Source organism: Notamacropus eugenii, chromosome 3 (genome assembly GCF_028372415.1).
Source record: "Notamacropus eugenii isolate mMacEug1 chromosome 3, mMacEug1.pri_v2, whole genome shotgun sequence".
Lineage (NCBI taxonomy): Eukaryota > Metazoa > Chordata > Mammalia > Diprotodontia > Macropodidae > Notamacropus > Notamacropus eugenii.
In genome coordinates, this window is record NC_092874.1 from 239,363,824 (window position 1) to 239,389,461 (window position 25,638).

General features: G+C 35.4%; 1 protein-coding gene across 4 annotated transcripts in view; it reads left to right on the plus strand.

Annotated features, from left to right (window-relative positions):
- Nucleotides 1–25,638, plus strand: part of MON2 (MON2 homolog, regulator of endosome-to-Golgi trafficking) — a 145,158-nt gene that overhangs the window by 111,260 nt on the left and 8,260 nt on the right. For 3 of the 4 annotated variants that reach the window (XM_072655240.1, XM_072655241.1, XM_072655242.1), the window contains 4 exons: nucleotides 1,469–1,529; nucleotides 3,123–3,246; nucleotides 8,351–8,558; nucleotides 10,646–10,728. In XM_072655240.1, the coding sequence (XP_072511341.1) occupies nucleotides 1,469–1,529; nucleotides 3,123–3,246; nucleotides 8,351–8,558; nucleotides 10,646–10,728 (476 nt within the window). Of the gene's footprint in view, nucleotides 1–1,468; nucleotides 1,530–3,122; nucleotides 3,247–8,350; nucleotides 8,559–10,645; nucleotides 10,729–25,083; nucleotides 25,168–25,638 lie in introns of all 4 variants that reach the window. The other variant, XR_011977243.1, reaches the window with a different exon arrangement.

Sequence of the window (25,638 nt, forward strand, 5' to 3'; positions counted from 1 at the left end):
CCCAGAAGTATAGCCATGGGTTTACAAGGACCAATTTTAAAGTGATTCTCACAAATCACTCTTTTTTGGCTTGTGCTCCTACCCTGGTTTTCCCTTGGGAAAATCAGAATATAATTTGTGTCAGTGTTACTACAGAATGTATAAAACAACATTCAACTGCCATGCATCCACCTAAGGTAAGGTTTAGAATACATCAGTACTTAGCTAAAGCTAAGAATACAGCAAATACAGGGCAACCTCAATTTAACTTGCAAGGAAAAATTTCTAACCAATTGGAGTTGTCCAGAAGTGGAGTAGGCTGCCTTATGAAGTTTTTGTTTCTTCCACACTGGTGGTTTCAAGGGGAGTAGAATAATCCTTGTGAGGTTTGTAGCAGGGGCTCTTGTTCCAGTATGAGTTGGTGTAGGTAGTCTCTGAAGTTCAGGGTTCTGTGAAACCAGCAAAAATCATAAAACAGAAAGGCTGCTCACCTAAAGTCATAAGATAATCCAAGGCAATTCTTCCCTTCCCAGTGGACCTCTATACCAAGCATCTGCTTCCTGGACCTATACAGTCCTGTAGGCCACAGCACTCACCTAGGTTTTGGGTGGAGGACCCACCACTACCACCCTGGCCATAAGGGAAAATGATTCAAAGTTGATTATAAGTTGGCCCCTCTTGGTTAGCCATAACTTCTTAGAGACTTCAGACTTACAGTCTTCAGACTTACCATCTTATACCCTAGTTGCACTTTGCTCAAAAGAGGAGGCATGTGAGAATTTGAGTTCATTAGAGAATTTTCTTCTTTTCCCCATATGACTCAGAGTGAAGGGTAAGGTATGTTTTTTGTCTCAATATTATTAAGAGCTACATTCTTGCCATTCCTCAGCTCCTACCTGGTACCAGAAATTCCTATTTTCTCCAGAAACTCCTATCATACTACCTATGCCTCCCTACTACTTACTGACATTTTGGGTGTAAAGATGTGACTTGAGGGGGTGGCAGCAAAATCGTGACTGAACTTCGAGTCCCTGCTCTGGAGTGTTTACACCTTGTATTGGGGAATATCTTCACTGTCAAAACAAATACTTCTTTATTATAGCCATAAAAACCCACATCAGTGCCCATATGAATAGTCACTTAAATTTATCTGTACCTTTCAACATTTTTAAAAATAAAATACATTTGTAGCCTTATAAATTTCATCAAATTGAACTTAGACCAAGGTTTATAGAGAGAAACTCTCAGTAACTTTTAATTTAAAGTCATTGTTATTAAATGAGGTTTAATGTTATAGATTATATACTCCCTAAAATACTTTTTTAAAAAAAAGAGTATCTTAGCACAGAATTTTTCCCAGTATTTTTCTTAAAATCTTCTTTATTTAAATATTTATTGCATAGTTACTTTTCCAATTTAATTCTAATAGTTTGTATTTTCTTTTAAAAAGCTAAAATTCAGTGTTTCTCTCTCTCTCTTTTTTTTTTAGCATACCTCCAGATAATCTTTCTATTCAAGAATTTCAAAGAAATGAAAGTATTGATGTTGAGGTAAGTATTTTCTCATAAATGCTTTTATAGGGCCTCATGTTGAATCATGTGAGAGAATTGTTTAAACTCTAGAATTATGTAAGAATAAATTAAGGTGAAAGTTAAAACTTATTTTTCAATGAATTTAGCAAAACCTGCTTCCTTTATAATTTCTTATAATCTGTTAAAGTTTGCATGTTGACTGAAAAGTAATAGGTCACATTGTGTAGTGCTTTTTAAAATGTTTGCATTTTATATTTTGGAATTGAATCATTTTTTAAATTTTCATTTTGATCTGGACCTGTGATTTCATCTGCATTAGGAGCTCCTAGGTAGGAAATTCCCTTTAGTGAGACAAGTCAACTACAGTGACTTAATATTAGAGAGTTTCCTGAGGGCACAGAGAAATTGTGTAGTGCCCTGGGTCAGCTCTCAGTCTTTAGAAGAAATGGGCCTTCAACCCTGGTCTCACCTTTGAGTATGGCCTTGGTCACAAAATATTTTGCATATATTATCTTATTTGATAATTACTTATTGAAGGCTAATCATTTGTTTTACTGGTACCAGGCAATATCATTAACTAGTTGTTTTTAGTGATAACAAAACAGTTGGATTAAGCTTTACATCTGTAGTCTATTGATGTCAGTCCTATAGACACAGCATACTAGAGTTTTTAAGTAAATAGTATAGAATCCTTGGGGTTTTTTTTTTTTTTTTGCTCTTAAGTAAATTGAATGAGATAAATCACTTTAGATTATTCATTTTAAAGTGCAGTGGCTGTCTTTGTAACAATGTGTTTGAAAAGAACAAGATTTTGCATTAAGTATCCTAGTTGTATTAAAATTTCAAATTCAAGAAGATAAAGGAGCACTGAATGCATGTTATAATGCTTTCTAAAAAATAATAATAGCTCAGATTTATATAGTTTTCAAAACTCTTTATATGCATTATCCCATTTAATTCTCACAACTATCCTGTAACATAGGTACTATAAGTAATATTGTCTCCATTTTCTAGAAAAGAAAATTGAAACTCAAAGAGGTTGTGACTTGCCTGTGGTGAAAAAAAAAGGGTCAGGATTCAAACTCAGAGCTTCCAATTCTACATTACATACTCCGCCTATGATTGCCTTTCTCTTATTACTTAATATATACTCATTTTCTCCTGGCTTTTTGTAAAATCATATATTAGATGTTGATCATGGTAGTATTTTGGGGTTTGCCATAATTATATCATAGAAAGTTGTAAAATATATTGATAATTTTTCTTTATAGCCCCTTCATACCTTTGGAGATGAGTATTTATTTCATCAACAGTATTATAGTATAGCAGTTTTCTAATAGATTTATAATAGATAGCTGAATTAAAACTCATTGTCATTTAAGGTCATGCTATTTATGTTGTACATGAAGAACATTTATGCCATTTAGGGTTCTGTGACTCCCTTTTGAGAGAGAGAGAGAGAGAGAGAGAGAGAGTCCGTGTGTGTGTGTGTGTGTGTGTGTGTGTGTGTGTGTGTGTGTGTGTGTGTGTACAAATACACAGTAAAAAAGAGAGTGAAAATCATTCATTTTCAGGGAAAAAACACATTTAAATGTGTTCAATTTGTTTTAGGTGGTACAGCTCATCAGCACAGAGATACTGCCTTATGCCAATTTTATTCCGAAGGATTTTGTTGGCCAGATAATGACTATGCTTAATAAGGGCTCCATACATTCTCAGTCATCTTCATTTACAGGTATGGTACTTGAATGATAAAACAAACTAGTGCTGATAAGGATTAGAGTGCTTTTAGAGCAGCCCAACCATAGCAGTGTCATTATAGAACATTAGGAGCCATATACTAGCAGTCTCCATCTACACAGTGGTTGGGGTTGGAAGACAGAAAACTCCACTAGACTAGATGAATATATAGTGAAAACTTTTTATGATATATTCATAGGTACAGATCCAGATGAGCTGAATTTTTATACTTAGGAAGCAGTATGATATAACATGCTGTTTACATATATACATATATACGTATATTACATATACAGTGTGCATACATAGCACATTGGATTTGAATTTAAAGACCTGAGTTCAAATTCTAAGTCTTAGTTCTTAGTACTTATGTCAAATCATTCAACCTCTCTGGGCCTCAGGTTCCTTATCTGAAAACTGAAGGATTGAATTTGATGATCTCTGAGTTCCCTTCTAGCTTTTAATCCTATGATTTTGTTTTTCCATTAGCTCTTGATTTTGAGAATTCAGGGACTATAATTTATAAATTAGTAAATTTAAATTCTACATATATACAAAAATATTGAAAGCAACAATCTGTACTTAAAAGAGAGCAGACAGTGCAATAATAATCATTAAATTTTACTGTACTACAAACTAATGTCCTGTGAAGCAAAATTACATTGGAGGGAATCAGCAGATACAGTGTCCTGACTTCTGTGTCCAGTGTGTTTTATCAATCAACTGGAAACTTAAAACTATTATTAGTTCATTTTAGCTAACTCACAATTGATGGTGTTTTGTTCCTGGTCAGATAATGTTTAACATTTGAATGACCTGAATGATGGAACAGAGAAGATAATCATTGAGTATACTATTTACATCAATCATCAGTATATAATATTTTGAATGTATCCAGTAGCTTTTTCCTGGGTGTTGTGTTCTCTGTCTCTGTGTCTCCCCCAAATACTTCTTCCCCTTCCCTCTTTTTCCTTGTCTCCCTACTAATCTTTCTTCCCCTCTTCCCTTTCTGCTGCTTTGGGTTCAGTTATCGCTTTTGTAGATGATTCCAGATCTATATATCTAGCCCCAGTCTCTACCATGAAATCCAGTCTTTAGGCAAACTCTGTGTGTCCAAAATAGAATTCATTATCTTCCTATCAAAACCCTTCCCTCTTCCTAACTATGCTTCTTTCTTTTGAGAACCTCACCCTCTTTCTACACACCCAGGCTTACAATCACTGTCAATCTCTACTTATCCCGTTCTCTCAGCCCTATAATCCAATCATTTTAGGTCCTGATTACCTCTCACCTGTACTATTTTAATAGCTTCCTAATTGGTCTGCCTGCATCTGGTCTCTCCCCTTGCCAATCCATCTTCCTCACAGTTGCCAAATTCGTATTTCTAAAGCCCAGATCTGATCATGTCATTCCTGTGCTCAAGAAGCTCTTAGGTAAAATATCAGCTCCTCTTTTTGACTTTTAAAGGACTTGACAACTTTGCTGCAACTTAGTAATTCCAGGCTTTCTGAACAGCTTTACTCTCCTTTATGCAGTTTGCAATTAAACCTACCTAATTATGTTCTCCCTTTACATCTCGTAACTCCATGACTTGACATAAACTGTTCTCCATGCCTGGAAGGCACTTACTGTTTACCTCTTCCTCACTGAGTCCCTTACCCCTTTCACAGGGCAAGTGCCACTTTTTACTTAAGGCTTTTTCCTGTCTGCTGCCATAGTCCCTGGAAAGTAACCTTGTGTGCTACACACCCACACACACACGTTTTTTATTTACTTATTTGTATACATGCTGTTTTCGTCCAAGAGAATGAGGGCAGGATCTGTTTTATTTTGTCTTTGTCTTAGCATTGTCTAGCATAGTGCTTTACACGCAGTAATTACTTGAATGAATAAATTAACAAATATTAGCAAGTTGATTAGGAGTTGGGCTTTGTGTTGTATTTTACCATTTGCTTGGAAATAAAAAGAATGCCAATACAGTTCTCTTTTTCTGAATTTGTGTTAAACACCTTAATATAACAGTGTATGCTCATACAAAAGTTGTGTTTTGATTCTTATCCATCAGATTAGTTGCTTTTCCCACTAGATGGCTCTCCTGAGTATCTTCACTCATTGCCAGAATAGTTATACAATTTAACCAATAGGTGGTACTATACTCTTTTCAGACGAAAGCTGGCTCTTTTGACACCTGTCCAGGATGACTTTTAAAAATTAGCATCTACCTGTGTAAAGCAAATTTTGCTCACAGCAGGTCTATGAAGTAGTGCAAGTAGTATTACCTCCATTTTCAGGTAAGACTCATAGGATTAGTCAGTTTCCCACTGCTGATATATGTAAGTACCTCCACTAAAACCTGTAAATTCTGACCCTAAGCCTAGTGCTTTTTCCACAACACCATGTTTCCTATCTTTGACCAAGTAAAAAACTTGAAAAAAAATATCTGAAATATTTACTTTTATTTATTTTTTTAGTCTTATTTGAGTTGAGAAGAGGTATGCCCTTTCTCCTTGTGAAGACTCTACATGTGTCCTTAATATCCTATCCCTTCTCACGTCTACTAGATTATTCCTTCAGTCTTCCCATTTTTCTTTCTGATCTTCTTTCCTTCTGAACCGATTCTTTCCTGTTGCCATCAGGCATACTCCAGTCTCCCCTATCCTCAAAAATCTTTCACTCAACTCTACCATCCTCTCAAGTTGTCCTCCTATATCTCTTCTGCCTTTCTCTGCCATAAAAGACTCTCCTGTATAAGACTATTTACAATCATTTCTTCCTTTTCTTCTCTTCTCAATCTTCAACCCTTTGAAACCTCTGGGTTTCAACCTTATTACTTCAACTGAAATTTCTCCTTCCAGAGTTAAACAATAATCTCTTAATTATTAATCTCATGAGCTTTTCTCAACCCTTTGTGACTTTGGTGTTCCATTTGATACTGTTGGCTACTACTGTCTCCTGGATGGGTCTTCTCTCTGGGTTTGGTGACTGTTCTCCTTTCTGACTCCTCATGATCCAAATTTCTCACACCCTCCTCAACTGTGAGAAGTCCCCAGGGATCTGTGGGGCCCTCTGTTCTGCTCAGTGTATACTCTCATCTTCTCAACATAGATGACTCACAGATGTATTTATCTAGCCCAACTTTCTCCCCTGAGCTTCAAACTAGCTGCCCTGGTGACGTCTCCAGTCCAATATGTTCAAAACAGAACTCATTGTCTTCCCTCCTAAAATGTTCCTATTTTTGTCAAGTGCATCAGGTTCACTGCCTTGGTGTTCAGGGCTCTCTCTTGCCCAACACATCTGGTGTTAAGCCACTTCTTGGCATTTCTGATCCACAACATGCCTAAAAGATCAGTACTTGCCTCTTTACCTCTTTCATAGACTGTTGTAACAGCCTCTTAATTGACTCTCTCTGCCTGGATTCTCTTCCCGTTCCAATCTGGTCTGCTTACATAGCTGCCAAAAGGATGTTCTCTAATCCCAAATCTGAGCATGTCTTTCCCCTGCTCAATGAGCTCCATAGGCTCCTTGCCTTAAGAATAAAGTTATAAACTGCTTCATTTTTAAAACCCTGTAGCTCCTGATGCCAGTCTATCATTGTTCTGCATTATTCTTTTTACCACAAACCAAAGTCTAGTCTCACTGTCCTTTTCTTCATCACACACACATACACAGACATACACATCCCACTTCATCCTATCCCCATGGCTTTGCACTGGCCATCCCCCTACCCTGAGATGTGCCCTCTCTTACTCTGCCTCATGGAATCCAGGCACTCAAGCACCACCTTGTTGTACATGAACCTTTCCTCATTCTCCCAAACTGCTAGTGTCTTCACATCCTGACCGCTTTGTACATGATTTGCATATACTTATATACAGGTAGTGCAACACGGTGGATGAAGTGCTGTCTTTAAACCTAGAAGGCTGGTGTTCAAGTTCTGCCTTGGAAACATATTGCCTGTATAACTCTGGGCAAGTCACTTAATGTCTCAGTTTTCTGGACAATTTTCTCCAAGTTTGTAGATTGATGAGAAATTGCTAAGTTTCATTGATAGAGGAAGTTCCTCATCCTGAGCTCTTTCTACTAGTGAAATCATAGGTCCAGTCCCTGTCCCCTGATGGAATGTAAATTGCTTGAGAATAGGGATTATTGAAGGGCAGAGGGTCAGAGAGAGATCATAAATATGAGTTGAAAATTTTTTATAACTGCATATAAAAGAATAGGGGTTACATTATTACAATCGTCTTGCCTCTTCTTGTTTCTTCTCTTTTGAGAAATATAAGGCTTCTGCTTCTAAGCTTCAGAAATTGTCTCCTTCCATTAATTGGGGTAGACACTTCATTCAGTTAAAGACCTAGAGATTTTTCATACTTCAGCTTTTACTATCTCAAATGAGATAATAATTATAAATCACTTAGCATAGTGCTGGGACATAGTAAGCACTATGGCTGTTGTTGTTGGCTGTTATTATTTTAAAATTAAGTTAGCCTGAGAAGAGCACAAATCCACAAATACAGTAGTAGGAGGTAGAAACTCTTGGTGCTGAAGTTAAGGTAGTCTCACTTCAGACTATGGATTCCTACCCTTAAGGAAATCACACACCTATTCTAAGTACTTCTTTACTCAGTCAAGATTACTCTCCCCTTACCCACCAATCCTTTTTATCTAACTCTCAAATGAGACAGATCAACTAAAACTAGAACTAGTTTCTCTTTCTACATGTCCAAAGAAACACTCTGAAGCTGAATACCAGGTTCTCAAAAACTCTTCTGATTCAGTCTGTACAAAATTGTGTTGTTTTTTCTCTGCTAAATAGACATTCCCACATAATAGCTCTTAATGAAAACATCATTTTCAGTAACAATTTCTGTAACCTAGAAGTATACTTCCTTATCATGAAAAGAGCTGTATATAACTAGATTAATGGTACAACCATTTAAAATATTAATACATCTGACATCCAGTAATAATATAATCCAGAATATATTTAATATCACTTATTTTAGAAGTCTTCCAGAGTTGTACTAAGATTTAATAAGAGCATTTTAGACTTCAGTCTCTTATTTTACTCTTAAATTAAAGACCATATGTTACTTTTACAGAAGCAGAAATTGATATTCGAATGAGAGAAGAATTTTCTAAAATGTGTTTTGAAACACTGCTCCAATTTTCCTTCAGTAACAAAGTGACAACACCTCAGGAAGGCTATATCTCACGAATGGCCCTGTCAGTGCTCTTGAAGAGATCCCAAGATGTCCTACACCGCTACATAGAGGATGAAAGACTCAGTGGCAAATGTCCCCTTCCAAGGTTCCAGCTTTTATTTAATTTTATTAGAAATGCAAGCATATTCTTTTTACTTATCAGTAAACAATGATCATAATAATTGAAGTCTCTCTTTGACATTGGAGTAAGGTATAAAGCAGAAAATCTGAGAGCATCTGACTGTTCCGTTCAGCCATCTGTAGGTTGTGTCTGTTGATTACCTCTGAAATCTTGCTTTTATCTGTTTTCTACCTAATCTATTTAATTAACCCCTTTGGCAGCATAAACAGGATATTTATTTACTCTAGGTCACCTGTGTCAGAAGTGATTACTATAACCACATTAACTAGAGGATAAGGCCAAGAATATCCAGACCAAATTCAAATCACAGGGAACTATCAAGAGGTTATAACCAAGGCTTACAACATTGCCTTGCAAAGGTGGACCACCTGCAAAACAGAGTATTTGGTGCCATTAAATTGCTGCCTATACTTGGTAGTATCCACCAACTGACCCATGCTTATAAGTTAACTCATGGCTGCCACTATCATCTACTTCTTAAAGGTTCCTGAGATACAACAACAGGAAAAGAAAAGTGGTAAAAATTAAATTGTTAAAATAAGGGATAGGATTGATTTTGTTTAGATAGGTGCTTTAAATAAGTTTGAGAAATGATGAAAAGAAGTTTTCTGGTGAAGGATAGAAAACTGGAAAGTTTCCTACTTCCTGAGTCATATCTTCACAGGGTAACTACTTATTTTGAAGTGTAATCAATCCTGGTATAATGCCTTTTGTTTTAATTAAGTTATAGATAATAGTTACATTATAGATTTAAACTTATTCTTGGAAACAAGAAAATCTGCAGTTGTTCATAAAATGTATAACCTAATCTTTTCCCAAGTGGATTAAAATGATAAACCTTTCTGCCTCTGGAGTTACTAGTGATTTCTCTGTTCCTTAGAGCACCACTGCCGCTTTGACAAAAGGCCTACAAGCCACCCACTGCCATGACTATAGCAATTTTCCTATACCTATATAACCATTTGTAGACACTTACTGATGAAGTAAGTGTTTGTCATGGTTAGCAAGGTCTCATGATAGATTAAAGAAAGAACCTGACTTGGACACTAGAAACAGGAGGCAGGCCCCTTACATAGGAAGCTCCCAGAGTTCTGTGAAGTAGTATTAGTTTGTAGTAACCTTGAGGAAAGTGAAACTGGTAACTAGCAATAATTGTTCCATCAATACCTGGAGACTTAGAGTGGGTCCTGAGTCGCGGTAATGATTTGTAGGGGGGAGAATCAGTTTTTAAAATGATTTCAGTATCTATTTTCTTAGGTTCACTGCTTTCAATTTGATTCATGCAATTACCTGATTTCCAAGTGTAAATGCCAATTATATGGTATTATCTCAATCAGCTATCCAGTGTTTTAATGAAATTTATAGTCTGTTTCCTAAGAAGTCATGGTACAAGAGACTAATAAAATTACTTTGATGCATCTTAGTATTTTTAAAATCTGATTCAGCTCAAGAATAATAATTACCCTAGGTTGTATCAGAAATGATTGGGACTGAAAAGAATATAGAAAAATCTTAAAGGAGAAAAGTTTTTATTTTTGTGGAGAAAGGTTTGAAGGAACAAATTTGTGATGAGATTGGCCATTTGTAACAGTAGTGGTATCTTTATTTGAAGGTGGAGAGGACTATAATCCTTGGGAGTTAGAACTTACCTGATTTTCTAACTTGATTAAAATATTATTCACTTGATGCTTGCTTATACATTTGCTCATATATTAAAATGTATTTTTCACATGAAGGATAAAAAAACAATTTTTAAATTGCTTTATTTCACTTCAGATTCATTTGCACTCAATATTATTGAAAAACCTTTCCCATTATTTTTGTTTCTTTTTTTCTTTTTTTTATTTGTTTATTTATTTAACTTTTAACATTCATTTTCACTAAATTTTGGGTACCAAATTTTCTCCCCATTTCTCCCCTCCCCCCACTCCAAAATGCCAAGCATTCTAATTGCCCCTATCACCAATCTGCCCTCTCTTCTAACTATTTTTATGTTTCAATAAAGAAGTTGTGAATTTGCAATTTTTCACTGAAATATTTTTCTCTTTTAGGCAACAAGTGACAGAAATCATATTTGTTTTAAAAGCGGTCAGTACCCTTATTGATTCACTTAAGAAAACTCAACCCGAAAATGGTAAGTGCTTAGAAATCTTGTTTCAGATACAAAATGTTTTCATTCCAACTTTGATTTATTTAGGTATCGTTAATGGTTTATAGAATTTGTTATCCATTAGCCCTATTTCATTAAGAACCTTTGTCCACTCCCCTTTCTTCAACTAGAGGAAATAACTTTTGAACATTCTGTATCTTACTGTTGAAATCCTACCCATTTTTCATAATCCATATCAAATGCCACCTTCGCCATAAAACATTCTGTGGTCATCTCAATCATAGATGATCTCTCTTTTCTGAATTCCTATATTATTTTCTGCTTTTCTTATTTCATTTATGGCATTCTACCTTGTATTATATTTTTTTGGTGGGAATAATTTATTTTCCTTACTAGGCTGTGTTATCCATGTATGCATGCCCAGACTGGGAGATGCTCATTAAGTATAGTGAACGAAGGAATAAATCATAGGACACTTATAAGTAGTTCTTATAGAATATTACATAACTAAAGGCAACCATTTTTTCCTTAGTATTCTGGGTTCAGGGGTGGGGAGTTTGAGTTTTTTATCTTTTTTTTTTTCCCAGTCTAATGCAAGTATGGTGGAGTGGATGCCTATAATCTCAGTTACTGAAAAGGCTGAGGTTGGTGTTTCTTGAGCTCAAAATGCTGAGCTGCAACAGGCTATGTAGATTGGGTGTCCTCATTAAAGTTCAGGATCAGTTTAACAAGCCCTCAGAATCAGGGCAGCTTCTAGATGCTAAAGGAGGTGCAAAGCAGCTCAGGTCTAAAATAGAGTAGGTCAAAGCTCCTATACCAGTCAGTAGAAAGATAAGATCCTTGAGAAACCCCTGCACTTCAAACCTACAGAAGATGAAGAGACTCATTCTTTTTTTTAAATTAATTAATTTATTTGTTTTCAGTTTTCTACAATCACTTCCATATATCTTAGATTTTTTTCCCCCTTCCTCCCCAAGACAGCATGCAATCTTATATAGGTTCTACACATACATTTTTATTAAACACATTTTCACCTTAGTTATGCTGCATAGAAGAATTAAAATGAATGGGAGAAACAATCAAAACAAAATATAACAAGAGAAAATGGTCTGCTTCATTCTGCCTTCTCATTCCATAATTCTTTCTCTAGATGTGGAAGGCATTTTGCCTCAAGAGGCCATTGGAAATTTTTTAGGTCCTTGCATTGCTGTGGAGGGCTAAGTCTACCAGAAAATTCCTCACACACTGTGGTTGTAACTATGTACAAAGTTCTCCTGGTTCTGTTCCTTTCACTCAGCATCAGTCGTATAAGTCCTTCTAGGCCTCTCTGAAGTCTTCCTGTTCATCATTTCTTATAGCACAGTAGCATTCCATTCCATTCATATAACACAACTTGTTCAGACATTCCCCAGTTGATGAACATCCCCCCGATTTCCAGTTTTGGGCCACCACAAAGAGAACTGCTATAAATATTTTTGTACATGTGGGATCTTTTCCCATTTTTATGATCTCTTTGGGATACAGTCATAGAAACGATATTGCTAGGTCAAAGGGTATGCACATTTTTATAGCCCTTTGGGCATAGTTCCAAATTGCTCTCCAGTATGGTTGGATCAGCTCACAGCTCCACCAACAATGAATTAGTGTTCCAACTCTCCCATATCTTCTCCAACATTTATCATTTCTGTTTTGTCATATTAGCCAATCTGATACGTGTGATGTGGTACCTCAGAGTTGTTTTGATTTGCATCTCTCTAATAGTGATTTAGAATATTTTTTCATGTGACTATAGATAGCTTTAATTTCTTCCTCTGAAAACTGCCTGTTCATGTCCTTTGATCATCTGTCAGTTGAGGAATGACTTGTATTCTTTTACATTTAACTCAGTTCTCTCTATATATTTTAGAAATGAGACCTTTATCACAGATAGGTTGCAAAAATTCTTTCTCAGTTTGCTACTTCCCTCCTAATCTCGGTTGCATTGGGTTTGTTTATGCAAAAACTTTTCAATTTAATGTAATCAAAATTATCCATTTTGTACTTCATAATGTTGTCTATCTCTTGTTTAGTCAAAAATTTCTCCCTAAATCTGACAAATACACTATTCCTTGCTCCCCTTATTTGTTTATAGTATCAGTCTTTATACCTAGATCAAGTATCCATTTGAACTTTATTTTTGTGTGTTTATTCTTGTGTATAGATATTAGTCTGTGCCCAGTTTCTGCTGCACTGTTATCCAGTTTATCCCAGAATCTGGGGTCCTTGGGTTTATCAAACAGTAGATTGCTATATTCATTTACTGTGTCTTGAGTACCTAACATATTCCATTGGTCTACCCCTTTATTTCTTAGCCAGTACCAAGTGGTTTTGATGATTGCTGCTTTTTAATACAATTTGAGATCTGGTAGGGCTAGGCCACCTTCCCTACCATTTCTTTTCATTCGTTCCCATCTCATTTAGATTGTCAGATTTATGGGCATGCAGTTGGGCAAAGCAATTTCTAATTATTGTTTTTATTTCCTCCTCACTGGAGGTGAGTTCATCCTTTTGTTCTTCTAGATGAATTTTGATATTATTTTTTCTAGCTCGAGAAAATAATTATCTGATAATTTGATTGGTATGGCACTGAATAGGTAAATTAATTTAGGTAGCATTGTCATTTTTATTATATTGGTTCAGCCTACCCGCAAGCAACTGATGTTTTTCTACTTACTTAAATCTTACTTTATTTGGGCGAAAAGTCTTTTGTAATTGTGTTCATATAGACCCTGGGTTTGTTTTGGCAGATAGACTCCAGATATTTTATAATGTCTTCCATAGCTTTAAATGGGATTTCTCTTTCTGTCTCTTGCTTTTGGGCTTTGTTGGTAACGTATAGAAATGCAGATGATTTATGTGAGTTTATTTTGTAACAATTTTGCCAAAGTTGTTTATTGTTTCAAGTACTTTTTTACTTGATTCTCTGGGATTCTCTAAGTATATCATCATATCATCTGCAAAGAATGATAACTTAGTTTGTTCTTTGCCTATTCTTATTCCTTCAATTTCTTTTCTTACTACTCAAGCTAACATTTCTAGTACCATAGTGAATAACAGTGGTGATAATGGACATCCTTGTTTCACCCCTGATCTTATTGGAAATGCATCCAGCTTATCTCCATTACATATAATGCTTGCTGATGGTTTTAAGTAGATACTGCTTATTATTTTATGGAAGGCTCCATTTATTCCTGTGCTCTCCAGTGTTTTCAGTAGGAATGGGTGTCGTATTTTATCGAAGACTTTTTCTGCATCACTTGAGATAATTCACTTGTAAATCCATCTGGTTCTGGAGATTTTTTTCCTAGGGAGTTCATTGATGGCTTGCTCAATTTCTTTTTCTGAGATGGGGTTAAGTATTCAACTTCTTCTGTTAACCTGGGCAATTTATATTTTTAAAAATACTCATCCATCTTATTTAGAGTGTCGAATTTCTAGGCATAAAGCTGGGCAAAGTAATTTCTAATTATTGTTTTAATTTCCTCCTCATTGGAGGTGAGTTCACCCCTTTCATTTTTGATATTGGTAATTTGGTTTGCTTCTTTCTTTTTTTTAATCAAATTGACAAAAAGTTTATCAGTTTGATTAGTTTTTTCATAAAATCAACTATTAGTTTCATTTATTAGTTCGTTTTCTTAATTTCAATTTTATTAATCTCTCCTTTGGTTTTCAGTATTTCTAAGTTGGTGTTTACTTGGGGATTTTCAATTTGTTCTTTTTCTAGCTTTTTCAGCTGCATGCCCAAGTCATTGATCTCCTCTTTCTCTATTTTATTCATGTAGGCATTCAAAGATATAAAACTTCCCCTAAGAACTGCTTTTGCACTATCCCATAAGATTTGGTAGGTTTTCTCATTATTGTCATTCTCTTGAGTGAAGTTGTTGATAGTTTCTATGATTTGTTGTTTAACCCACTCCTTCTTTAGGATTAGATTATTTAGTTTCCAATTAATTTTTGGTTTATCTTTCCATGGCCTTTTATTACATGTAATTATTATTGCTTTATAATCTGAGAAGGATGAATTGACTATCTCTGCCTTTCTGCACTGGATTGTGAGATTTTTATGCCCTAATACATGGTTAATTTTTGTATATGTGCCACATATCTCTGAGAAAAAGGTGTATTCCCTTCTATTCTCATTCAGTTTTCTCCAAAGCTCTATCGTATCTACCTTATCCAGAATTTTATTCACCTCCTTAGCTTCTTTCTTGTTAATTTTGAGGCTAGATTTATCAAGTTCAGAGATGGGGAGGTTGAGGTCCCCCACTGGTATAGTTTTGCTGTCTATTTCTTCCTGTAACTCCCTTAACTTCTCCAAGAATTTGGATGCTATACCACTTGGAGCATATATGTTTAGTAATGATATTGCTTCATTGTTTGTGGTACCTTTTAGCAGGATATATTTTCCTTCCTTATCTTTTGATTAGATCTATTTCTGCTTTTGCTTTTTCTGAGATTAGAATTGCTACCCCAGCTTTTTTTATATTGGCTGAAGCACAATATGTTCTGCTCTAACCTTTTACATTTACCCTGTTTATCCCCCCGTTTCAAATGTGTTTCTTGTAAACCACATACTGTTGGATTATGGTTTTTAATCCATTCTGCTATTCACCTCTGTTTTATGACAGAGTTCATCCCATTCACACTCACAGTTATGATTACTATCTGTGTCTTTCCCTCCATCCTCTTTTCCCCCATTTATGCTTTTAGTTCTCCTTTCTCCCTTCCCTCCACAACAGTTTTAATTTTTGACCACCGCCTCCCTCAGTCTTCCCTACCTTCTTTCAGCCCCCCTCCCTTTTACTCCTCTTTTCCCTTATTTCTTCTTCCCTCTCTTTTAGCTTCCCCTCCCTTTTCTTTCCCCTTTCCCCACCTGCTGCCTATAGAGCTAGTTAGATTTCTATACTTAACTGAGTTTGTTGTTCCTTCCTTGAACTAAATCAGATGAGAGTAAATCTCAAATGATGCTCATCTCCCTTCCCTCTTTCCCTCTACTGTAATATGTTTTTGTGCCTTTTCCTGTGATGTAATTTACCTTTTTCTGCCTCCTCCTTTTCACATCTCCCATTAAAGTCCCTTTGCACCCTTAAATCACATTTTTATCATCACATCATTTAATTTATACCCACTCCCTCTCTCTATGTATATCCTTTTTATATATCATAATAAATGTACAGTTCTCAAGATTAACAAGTATCTTTTCTTATAGGGATGTAAACAGTTTGCCTATATTGAGTAGTTTTTTTTCCCCATTTACCTGTTTATGCCTCTCTTGAGACTTGTGTTTGAAGATCGAATTTTCTATTGAGCTCTGGCCTTTTCATCAGGAAGGTCTGGAAATCCCCTATTTCATTGAATGTCCTTCTCTTTGCCTGAAATATTGTGCTTAGTTTTGCTGGATAATTGATCCTTGGTTGTAGTTCCAGCTCCTTTGCCTTATGAAATATTGTATTCTAGTCCCTCCAATCTTTTAACATACAAGCTGCTAGGTCTTGTGGGATCCTGACTGTAGTTCCTCAATATTTGAATTATTTCTTTATCGCTGCCTGCAGTGTTTTCTCCTTCACTTGATGGTTCTGGCAACGATATTCCTTGATGTTTTCAGTTTGGGATCCCTTTCAGGAGGTGATCAGTAGATTCTTTCATTGACTATTTTGCCCTCTGGATCTAGGACCTCTGAGCAGTTTTCCTTGATGATTTCTTGAAAGATATTGTCCAGGCCCTTTTTTTTCATCATGGCGTTTTGGTAGACCAATAATTCTTAGATTTTCTCTCCTGGATCTATTTTCCAGGTCAGTTGTTTTTCCAGTGAGATATTTTACATTTTCTTCTATGTTTTCATTCTTTAGATTCTATTTGGCTGACTCTTGATGTCTCATTGAGTCATTAGCTTCTACTTGCCTAATTCTAATTTTTAATAGATTGTTTTCTTCAGTTAACTTTTACATCTTCTTTTCCATCTGTACATTTGTTCCTTGTACTTCCTTTTCCATTTGTTCAGTTTTCTCAGTTAGGTTTTGTGCTCTTTTCCATTAGTCCAATTTTCCTTTTAAATTCTTCCATGATTTTTTTTTTCATTTTTAAAAAATCATTGACAGTTTTTCTTTGGACTTGAGACTAGTTCGTATTTCCTTGTGGAGTTTCAGATGGGAGTACAGTCTCAATGCTACCCTCTTTGGTATTTGGGCAGTGGTCCCCTTCAGGCACAGCAAAAGGGACCCCCTTTGCGATTTTCCTTGCCTCTTGGGCTAAGAGACTATTTACCCCTTTGGCTGATCCCACCGTTCCAGTACTTTTCCTGGGGAAACAATCTCTGGGGTTTTCAAGGTCAACAAGGGCAGGGTAGAGCATTTACCAATCACTCTGACATCTTGGCTCTCAGAAATTCAAGTAGGTGACTTACAGACATTTAATCTGGGGGCTGATAATCTCAGGAGTGGCTGCTGCAATTACCTGGGTTTCTGCAGTTCTCTCTTGCTCAGTTCTATGGTACTCCTATTCTGGGCTGATATGTTTGAGATTCTCAGTGCTGCTGCTGCTTCAGACCACCTGGGGCTTCCCTCTCAGCTTTACTATGGTGGGGTCTGTGCTGGTACAGCCTGTGCACTGTGCACTCCTTCAGCCCTGTGCAACAGATCCTTCTTGTCGACCTTCCAGTTTGTCCTGGGTTGGAAATCTGCCACACTCTGTCTCCTATTGGATTCTGCCACTCTAAAATTTGTTCAGATTCTTTTTAGAGGTATCTGAAGGGATTTTTATCTTAGAGCATAGGTGAGTAGTTGCTCTCACTCTGCCGTCTTGGCTCCACCCCTGAGAGACTTATTCTTAACAAGAACAATAATAAGCAATAATTTCAATCATTTCCTGTCCGGACTTAAAAGATGGGTATGATACAAGATTTTGTGCAAGTGAAATTTTATTATGCTAGAGTGAATTTCTGGGTTAAAACTGTTTATCCTTGATTTTAACCCTTTGGCATTCAGAGCTGGATCCTATAAATGTTTTGATTAATTTTAATTATGAGAAGTAATTTTGTTTCCTTATTTTTTTATGACCAGATTAGTTAGTATGTCAAGAATGTTGGATTTTGTGAGTGTAGAAACACCTTCTACCAGTTTAGGTGAACTTTTAGAGTGTGGCCTAAGACCCCCCCCCCCCCCGCCCCCCCCCGAGTTGATTAGTCATGCCAGTTTAGGGAAGAGATTTGTTTTGTGTTGGATTCAGTCACAGGGCTGCATTTGAGAATCTGTAAGGCCACATGTGGCCTTAAGGCTGAAGATTCCTCACCCCTAGACTAGTGAGTCACTTAGCTAATGTCAGCTCATGTCTTCTTTACTGCTGAGACCAGAGGTCTCTACACTGCCATATACAGATATTTTTACACTTAGGTATATATACACTTTAGAATGTTTGAAAACTATTCATTTTCCAGATGGATGACTTTAAAGAACAAAGATCTCAAGAAAGTAATCCAATGAGATTTCAGTATTTTTAACCCCCTACATATAGAACTGTTTTCCAATTTTTAATATGTATGACATGATGAGAAAAGCATGTTGCATTAAAGTTTCCTTATTTGGATCATAATAATAATAACACTTATATTGGCCTTAAAACTTTGCAAAGTACTTTACTTACATGATCTCATTTATACTCATCTTTCCATATCTCTAGGTTTACAGAGTTGTAAGCAGAGAAATCACAATTTTTCAGTCGTGGGCCATATAATCAGAAACATTTGTGATGTTGAATAGTAGTGAATCAGAGGAAGAATACTAGAAAGTTAGTCTGTATAGGGGAGAATTTCTGGGGTTTTCCAAGCACAACTACCCCTCTTTGCTAAGTTAGCAGTTTTTAGGGTTCTATAAAGGCTTATTAAACTTTCCTCACACATTTATAGATACCTAGGAAAATAAAGCTAACTAGGATACACACACACACACACACACACACACACACACACACACACACACACACATACACACACACACACACACACACACACACACACACTCTAGAAGCTTTACTGTGTATGTAGATGTAAGGTGATCATGTTGTCTTTCCTATAGGAGTTGAGTCACTGTCAGAGGTGGATTTTAATTGAACCAAATGTACCATTCTTTTTTCTTAGTTTAGGGACATTTTTTCACTTTATATTTATTATTTTTTAATTAAGAATTCATATAAACCTTAATGTGTACTAATGCTGTAGAAAGATAACATGAACCCATTGTACCCCTGACCTTTAAAATTAATTGATATTCTCCATAATTTTCTCTCATCTTTCATTACTAGAAAAATATTAGTATTATAAAGATGAGCATTTGTTTCTGGAATAAGCTTGTAGTCATTGAAAATGATTCACAGTTTCCCAAATATAATCTAGTGTTAGGATAATTTGCATTGAAGTCACCAAGTATCAGTATATGTCAATTTAACTTGAAAGGTCTAATCAAGTTCTTCATAGAATTTCTTGGCCTCTTCATTCTCAGCAATCAAGGTTTCAGAAAACAGTTATAATACTTTTCTATATTATCCTTCTGTTTGTTGTTCTTGTATTGCATTTAAAAATTATGGTAAACTGAGAGACAGTGTTCTAAATATGATCAAATTATTAGTTAAGTTAGCAGTAACCAGTAAATTGGGTAAATGATCTTTCTCAATGACCAAGGACCATAAGGTAGGAGTTACTCGCCTTCATATAGTTTTGGGAAGTACAAGAGAAGAAACAACAGAGTTGGGTTTGTGGGAAAAACAAGGTGATTGGTTGCCGGGTAGACAGGATCATCAGGGTGGAGAAAATATGATTGTTTCTATCAGGGAAAGCAGTCTATCAACCCACTTGGGCCTAGTAACCATTCCTGCTGTCATTAAGAAATGTTGATTGATTTAATGGAGTCATCTGCATCCTGAGGACATTTTTCATGGACCAGGGATAGCAGACTCCTTACCTCCTAGGAGGATTTGTCAGGGAGATAGTACCCTTCTTAATTTGCAAGGACAGTATTGTCTATTTCCTTGTGGAAATATACCAGATCAGTTTGTAGGCCTTTAAAGATACTCAACAGATGTCCTGAAATTTTCACAAAAGCTAAAAGTATGGTAGATAACAAATTTTTCCATTAATCATAGCTTTTTTTAGTTTATTTTTATTTTCATTTTGTCTTTTAATATTTTTTTCCAATTACATGTAAAGAAAATTTTTAACATTCATTTTTTAATAAAATTTTCCTCTCCTCCCTTCTCTCTAAGATGACAAGCAATTTGATATAGACTATATATGTGCAATCATGCAAAACATTTCCATATTAGTCATGTTGTGAAAGAAGAAACCACAGAAGGAAAAACTATGAAAAAATAAAGCGAAATTAGTATGCTTCAAGCTGCATTCAGACTTCATCAGTTCTTTCTCTGAAGGTGAATATCATTTAACATCATGAGTCTTTTGGAATTGTCTTGGGTCATTGTATTGCTGAGAAGAGCTAAGCCAGTCATTCATAGCTGATCATTGCACAGTGTTGCTGTTACTGTGTTCACTGTTCTCTTGGTTCTGCTGATTTCACTCAGCATCAGTTTATGTAAATCTTTCCAGGTTTTTTCTGAAATCTGCCTGCTTGTCATTTCTCATAGTGCAATAGTATTCCATTACATTTATTTACCACAACTTGTTAGACCATTCCCCAGTTGATGGACATGCCTTCAGTTTCGACATTAAACTAACTTAGAGGGAAAATAAAATTCCTGAGCTCAATTCAAGGACATAGAAAGGGGGTCTTAGGCAGATTTATTTAAAAAATCAATACAGCATAAAGTTGATTACACTGTAGAATCAAGACAGTAGAAATTCATACAGTAGAAACTTGAAGTAATATTAATTTTGATCTTCTCACTTGTCTTGGCCCAGTTCATTGTTCATATGAAGTATCTGTCTAATACATATGTACTGATTAATCATATTGGTGGGTCCGTTTCTTTTCTTTAATCTTCTGACTTTCCTCCAGTTGTTTTAACATTTTGTAACTATTAGAACAAAACTCTGACTGCCTATATGCTATCCCTTATTCTCACTATAATTCTAATTCACCCTTTTTGGGTACTACACATTCTTGGTGATGTCTTTTGAACCTTTTCTTACATGTAACTCATTTCTTAAATCCACCATGCATCTTTACATTGTTCTTTTAATCACCTACAATTTTGATATTTCTGAGACTATTGTTTTCCATAATTTGCAGCTTTATGGGCATTTACAGAAGACAGCAGCCTGAGATTTTTGAGAATTCCACAGTTTTCCAAAATATAATCCAACTGCTTTCCTTCCTCTTCATTTATGGCCTAGTTCATTGTCTATCCATGTTTCCTATCCAAAGGTATATTTCCTAAAGAACACAGGGTTTAGCAAACTACAGCCCACCACCTCTTTTTAATACACCCTACAAGCTAGAATGGTTTTCCATAGGTAGGGAACTTCCCAAAACTATATGAAGGCTAGTAACCCTACCTTATGGAAAACCATTCCAAGAATGGTTTTCCCATTTTAAAATATACTTTATTTCTAAATTACATATAAAATAAGCAGTGTTTAATTTAAAATGGAAAAACCACTGACAGAAAGTTCTCTCTGTCTTACATATGACACTACAGTAATCCCATTATTATATCATGAAACTAGTTGGAAATTATAGTTAACCTCTTCAGGAAAGCAGTACTTACAATACTTAAAATGATCTTTAGACAGCTGTCAGAAAAATTATCATCATGTTAATAAAGGGAGAAAAGAGGAAGAAAAGCCAGCTTTTGCATGTTTTAAAATAAAATAAATACCATTTATTTTATATTCAATTTATAAGTGAGCTATATTTAAAGTGGAAAAACCATTCTTAACTTGTAAGCCATCCAAAAATAGGTGGTGGGCCAGATTTGCCAATTCCCTGACTAAATCGTTGGGATAAATGTGTGTCATTCATTCTAGAGCCTTCTCACCAAAACTTGTTCCCTTTATATCTTGAACTGACAATTATTTCACCCTTTATCAACTAAAATGTGTATATACACTCACAAAAACTAGTAATACTGAATTTATGTGCTTAATATCCTTATAAGTTACAGGTAAAATGTGATTTTCCCATTTTGGAGACTGAAAATTTGAGCTACAGGGATATTAAGCAGCTAAAGGATCATAGCCATTCACATTGGAGAAAAATAATTTTTTAAAATTTAACCTTAGCATTTTTTTTTAGCAGATCCATATTCTATATGTTTGTCAGTAGGTACTTTACTAAAATTATTTCCTGGAGTTTCCTGACATTTAGCCCAAAATGTCTGAGAGATTTAACCAGAACACTTGGGGAAGAATAGATTTTTCATTTAGACCTTTGAGAATATTCCAGTTAAACTTTTCTCAGCATATTTATGTTTATGTAACAAAAATGTTTATGTAACAAAAATGACTTATCTCTTGGGCTTATATTAGTTGAACTTGTATTCCTGAAATGTTTACTTGGAGTATATTTGCATAGTCATGATACTATGTAAGTTTTTCGTACATAGAGTTTATTGTAGATTTATAAATAATACAATAAAGGTTTCTGTGAGCAGAGTTAGTTGACATTTGTCAGTCATAAGTCACTTTTTAAGTTAGCTATTGTATGCCAGGCTTTGCACTAAGTACTAGCAATAGAAAGACAAAAGTGAAAAAGTCCCTGCCCTCAAAGAACTTACATTCCAATGTGACAGATGCTATGTATAGACATATAGGCACATTAAAAGCAGATACAAATTAACCTTAGAAGAAAAGACACTGGCAACTGTGGAACCCAAGAAATGCCTTCTAGAGAAGATAGCACTTGAGCTGAATCTTAAAGGAGCCCTGGATTCCCAGAGATGGGAACTCATTCCAGGCATAGAGGACAACCAGTGCAAAGACATAGATATAGGAGTTGGCATTTTAAGTGTGTAGAATAAGAGGCCAATATGATCAGAATACAAAGTGCATGAAGTAGAGTAATGTGTAAGAAGACTTGAAAGATAGGATGGGATTAAATTGTGAAGAATTTTGGATGCCGAGTTTATTTTTTTTCTTTAAAGGTAATAGTGAGCCATTGGAAGTGGAGGTAGGAGTAGGGGTTGTAAGGCCTACACATTTGAAGAAAATCTTTGACATCTGTATGAAGGATGTGTTGGAGACTTGAGGCAGGAAGATCAAGTAATAGGCTGTGGTAAGGCTCCAAATTTTCCACAGCTTACCTTAGGCCTTTGGAATTTTAAAACATTCAAAATGTGTAGTGATAGCATCATGGCATACTACTATATGCTTACATACATCTTAGCTACACAGGGTATTGAATAAATATCTAGAGTATAAATGATTCAAATGAAGACTTAAAGATATTCTCATTCTTAAGTTTGATATTGATTTCATTTACATTGAAAGTATTAATCTCTGGATATGTCATCTTGAAAATGTAAATAACATATAAAGAAAAGTAAGATATTGTTGTACGGCATGGGATTTAGTTCTTTAAAATGTGTTCATATTTATATAGACAGAAGACTCACTCTTTGTGTTACATATAACCCTACCATTATCCCATTAGTATATCATGGAAATCATTGGAAATTGTATAGTTAACCTCTTAAGGAGAGCAGTGCTTGCATTACTTAGAATGATCTTTAGGCAGCTATCAGGATATTAATCATAATATAAATCAAGGGAGAAAGGAGGAGAAAAGACCAGCTTTTATGTGTTTAAAAAGTCAGTGGACTGTGTTTTGGGCAGCACTAGTAATACTTTTCTCTGGAGGTAGAGTAGCATCTTCCTTCATAGTTCCTTTGTAGTTGATTTGAATATTTATTATATTCAGAATAGCTTAGTCATTCAGTTATTCTTTGAACTGTATTGCCATTACCGTGGACAACTATCTCTTGCTTCTGTTCATTTCACTCTTCATTATTCATAACATACATACTAAGTTGGGTATAGAAATCTATTTTACACTACATGAAAGTAGGAGAGGAGGGAAATAAGGAGGGAGCTGCCACAGGCTGATAGAAGAGTGGGTAGAATGGAAAATGTGGTTGTCAGAAGCAAGACACTTTTGAGAAAGGACACGGTGAAATGAGAGAGGATAAAATGGGGGAAAGTAGGTTGAAGGGAAATACACAGTAATCATAACTGTGAATGTTAATATGATAGATTCAACCAAAAAACAGAAACAGATAGCTAAGTGGATTAAAAAACAGAGCTGGGGGGGGGGGGGATTTATTTCAGTTTCTTTGATAAAGGCCTCATTTCTCAAATATATAGAGAACTGAGTCAAATTTATAAGAATATGGGTCATTCCCCAGTCGATAAATGGTCAAAAGATATGAACAGGCAGTTTTCAGATGAAGAAATCAAAGCTATATATAGTCTTATGAAAAAAGACTTAAGTCAGTATTGATTAGAGAAATGTAGTTAAAATAACTCTGAGGTATTACTTCATATGTGATTGGCTAATATGACAGAAAAGGCAAATGACATGTTGGAGGGTATATGAGAAAATTGAGACACTAATGCACTATTGGTAGAGTTGTGAACTAATCAAACCATTCTGGAGACCAGTTTGGAACTATGCCCAGAGGTCTATGAAACTGTTTTTACTCTTTGATCCAGTAATACCACTACTAGATCTATATCCCAAAGAGATTTTTAAAAAGAAAGGACCTATGTATACCAAAATATTTATAGCAGCTCTTTGTGGTGGCTAAGAATTGGAAATCAAGGGGATGCCCATCAGTTGGGGAACTGAACAAGTTGTGGTATATGATTGTGAAAGAATACTATTGTGCTAGAAGACATAATGAGCAGAATGCTTTCAGGAAAACCTGGAAAGACTCACATGAACTGATGCAAAGTGCAGTGAGCAGAACCTGGAGAACATTATACACAGTAACAGCAGTATTGTATGATGATCAACTGTGAATGAGTTAGCTATTCTCCGAAATATAAAGCTCCAAGACATTTCTGAAAGAATTGCGATGAAAAATGTTTTCCACCTCCAGAGAAAAAAACTAAGAATCTAAATGTAGATTAAAGCGTACTTTTTAGGTTTTTTGGGGGGAGAGAGGGTCTGTGTTTTCTTTCACAACATGACTAATATGGAAATGTTTTACATGACTGCATGGGTATAACTTGTATCAAATTGCCTTCTCAGTGAGGGGGGAGAGACAGAATTTGGAACTCAGTTTTTAAAAATGAATGTCAATAATTGTTTTTACATGTAATTGGAAAATAATTTTTTTTAAAAAAAGATAAGCTTCTAAAGAGCATGGACTGTCATTTTTGTTTTGTATCCATAGCATCTACCCTGGTGCCTGGCACATAGAAGGTACTTTCTGAGTAAAGGTTGAACACAATCAGATTAGTGATTCTAATAAAGTAAGGTAAGATGCACTTAAGGAAAAATGTCTCATTTTGCATAGAGTCCATTTGCTGCTCTTGCCCACTGTGAGTAGTGTCAACAATTCCCTGGAATTGTAGTTGGTTATTGTGATACTTTTTAAGTCAAAGTTGTTCATTTTTGCAATGTTGTTATTATGTAACTTGTTCTACTTTTGGTCACTTTACTCTTCTTCAGTTTATACAGGTCTTTCCAAATTTTTCTGACACTGTCCCTTTTGTGGCATAACAGTATTCTATTATACTCATGTTTTGTTGGGTCATTCCCCAAATCAGTTCCTTCTCATTTCAATTTCTTTGCCACTACAATACATATTGTACACACGAGTCATTTTCCTATTTTTTTTTTCACTTTGACATTTAACTCCAGTAGTGGTATTGTTAGTTTGAAGAATATGTGTAATTCAATAACATTGAGGGCATAACTACAAATTGCTTTCCAGATTGGCTGGACC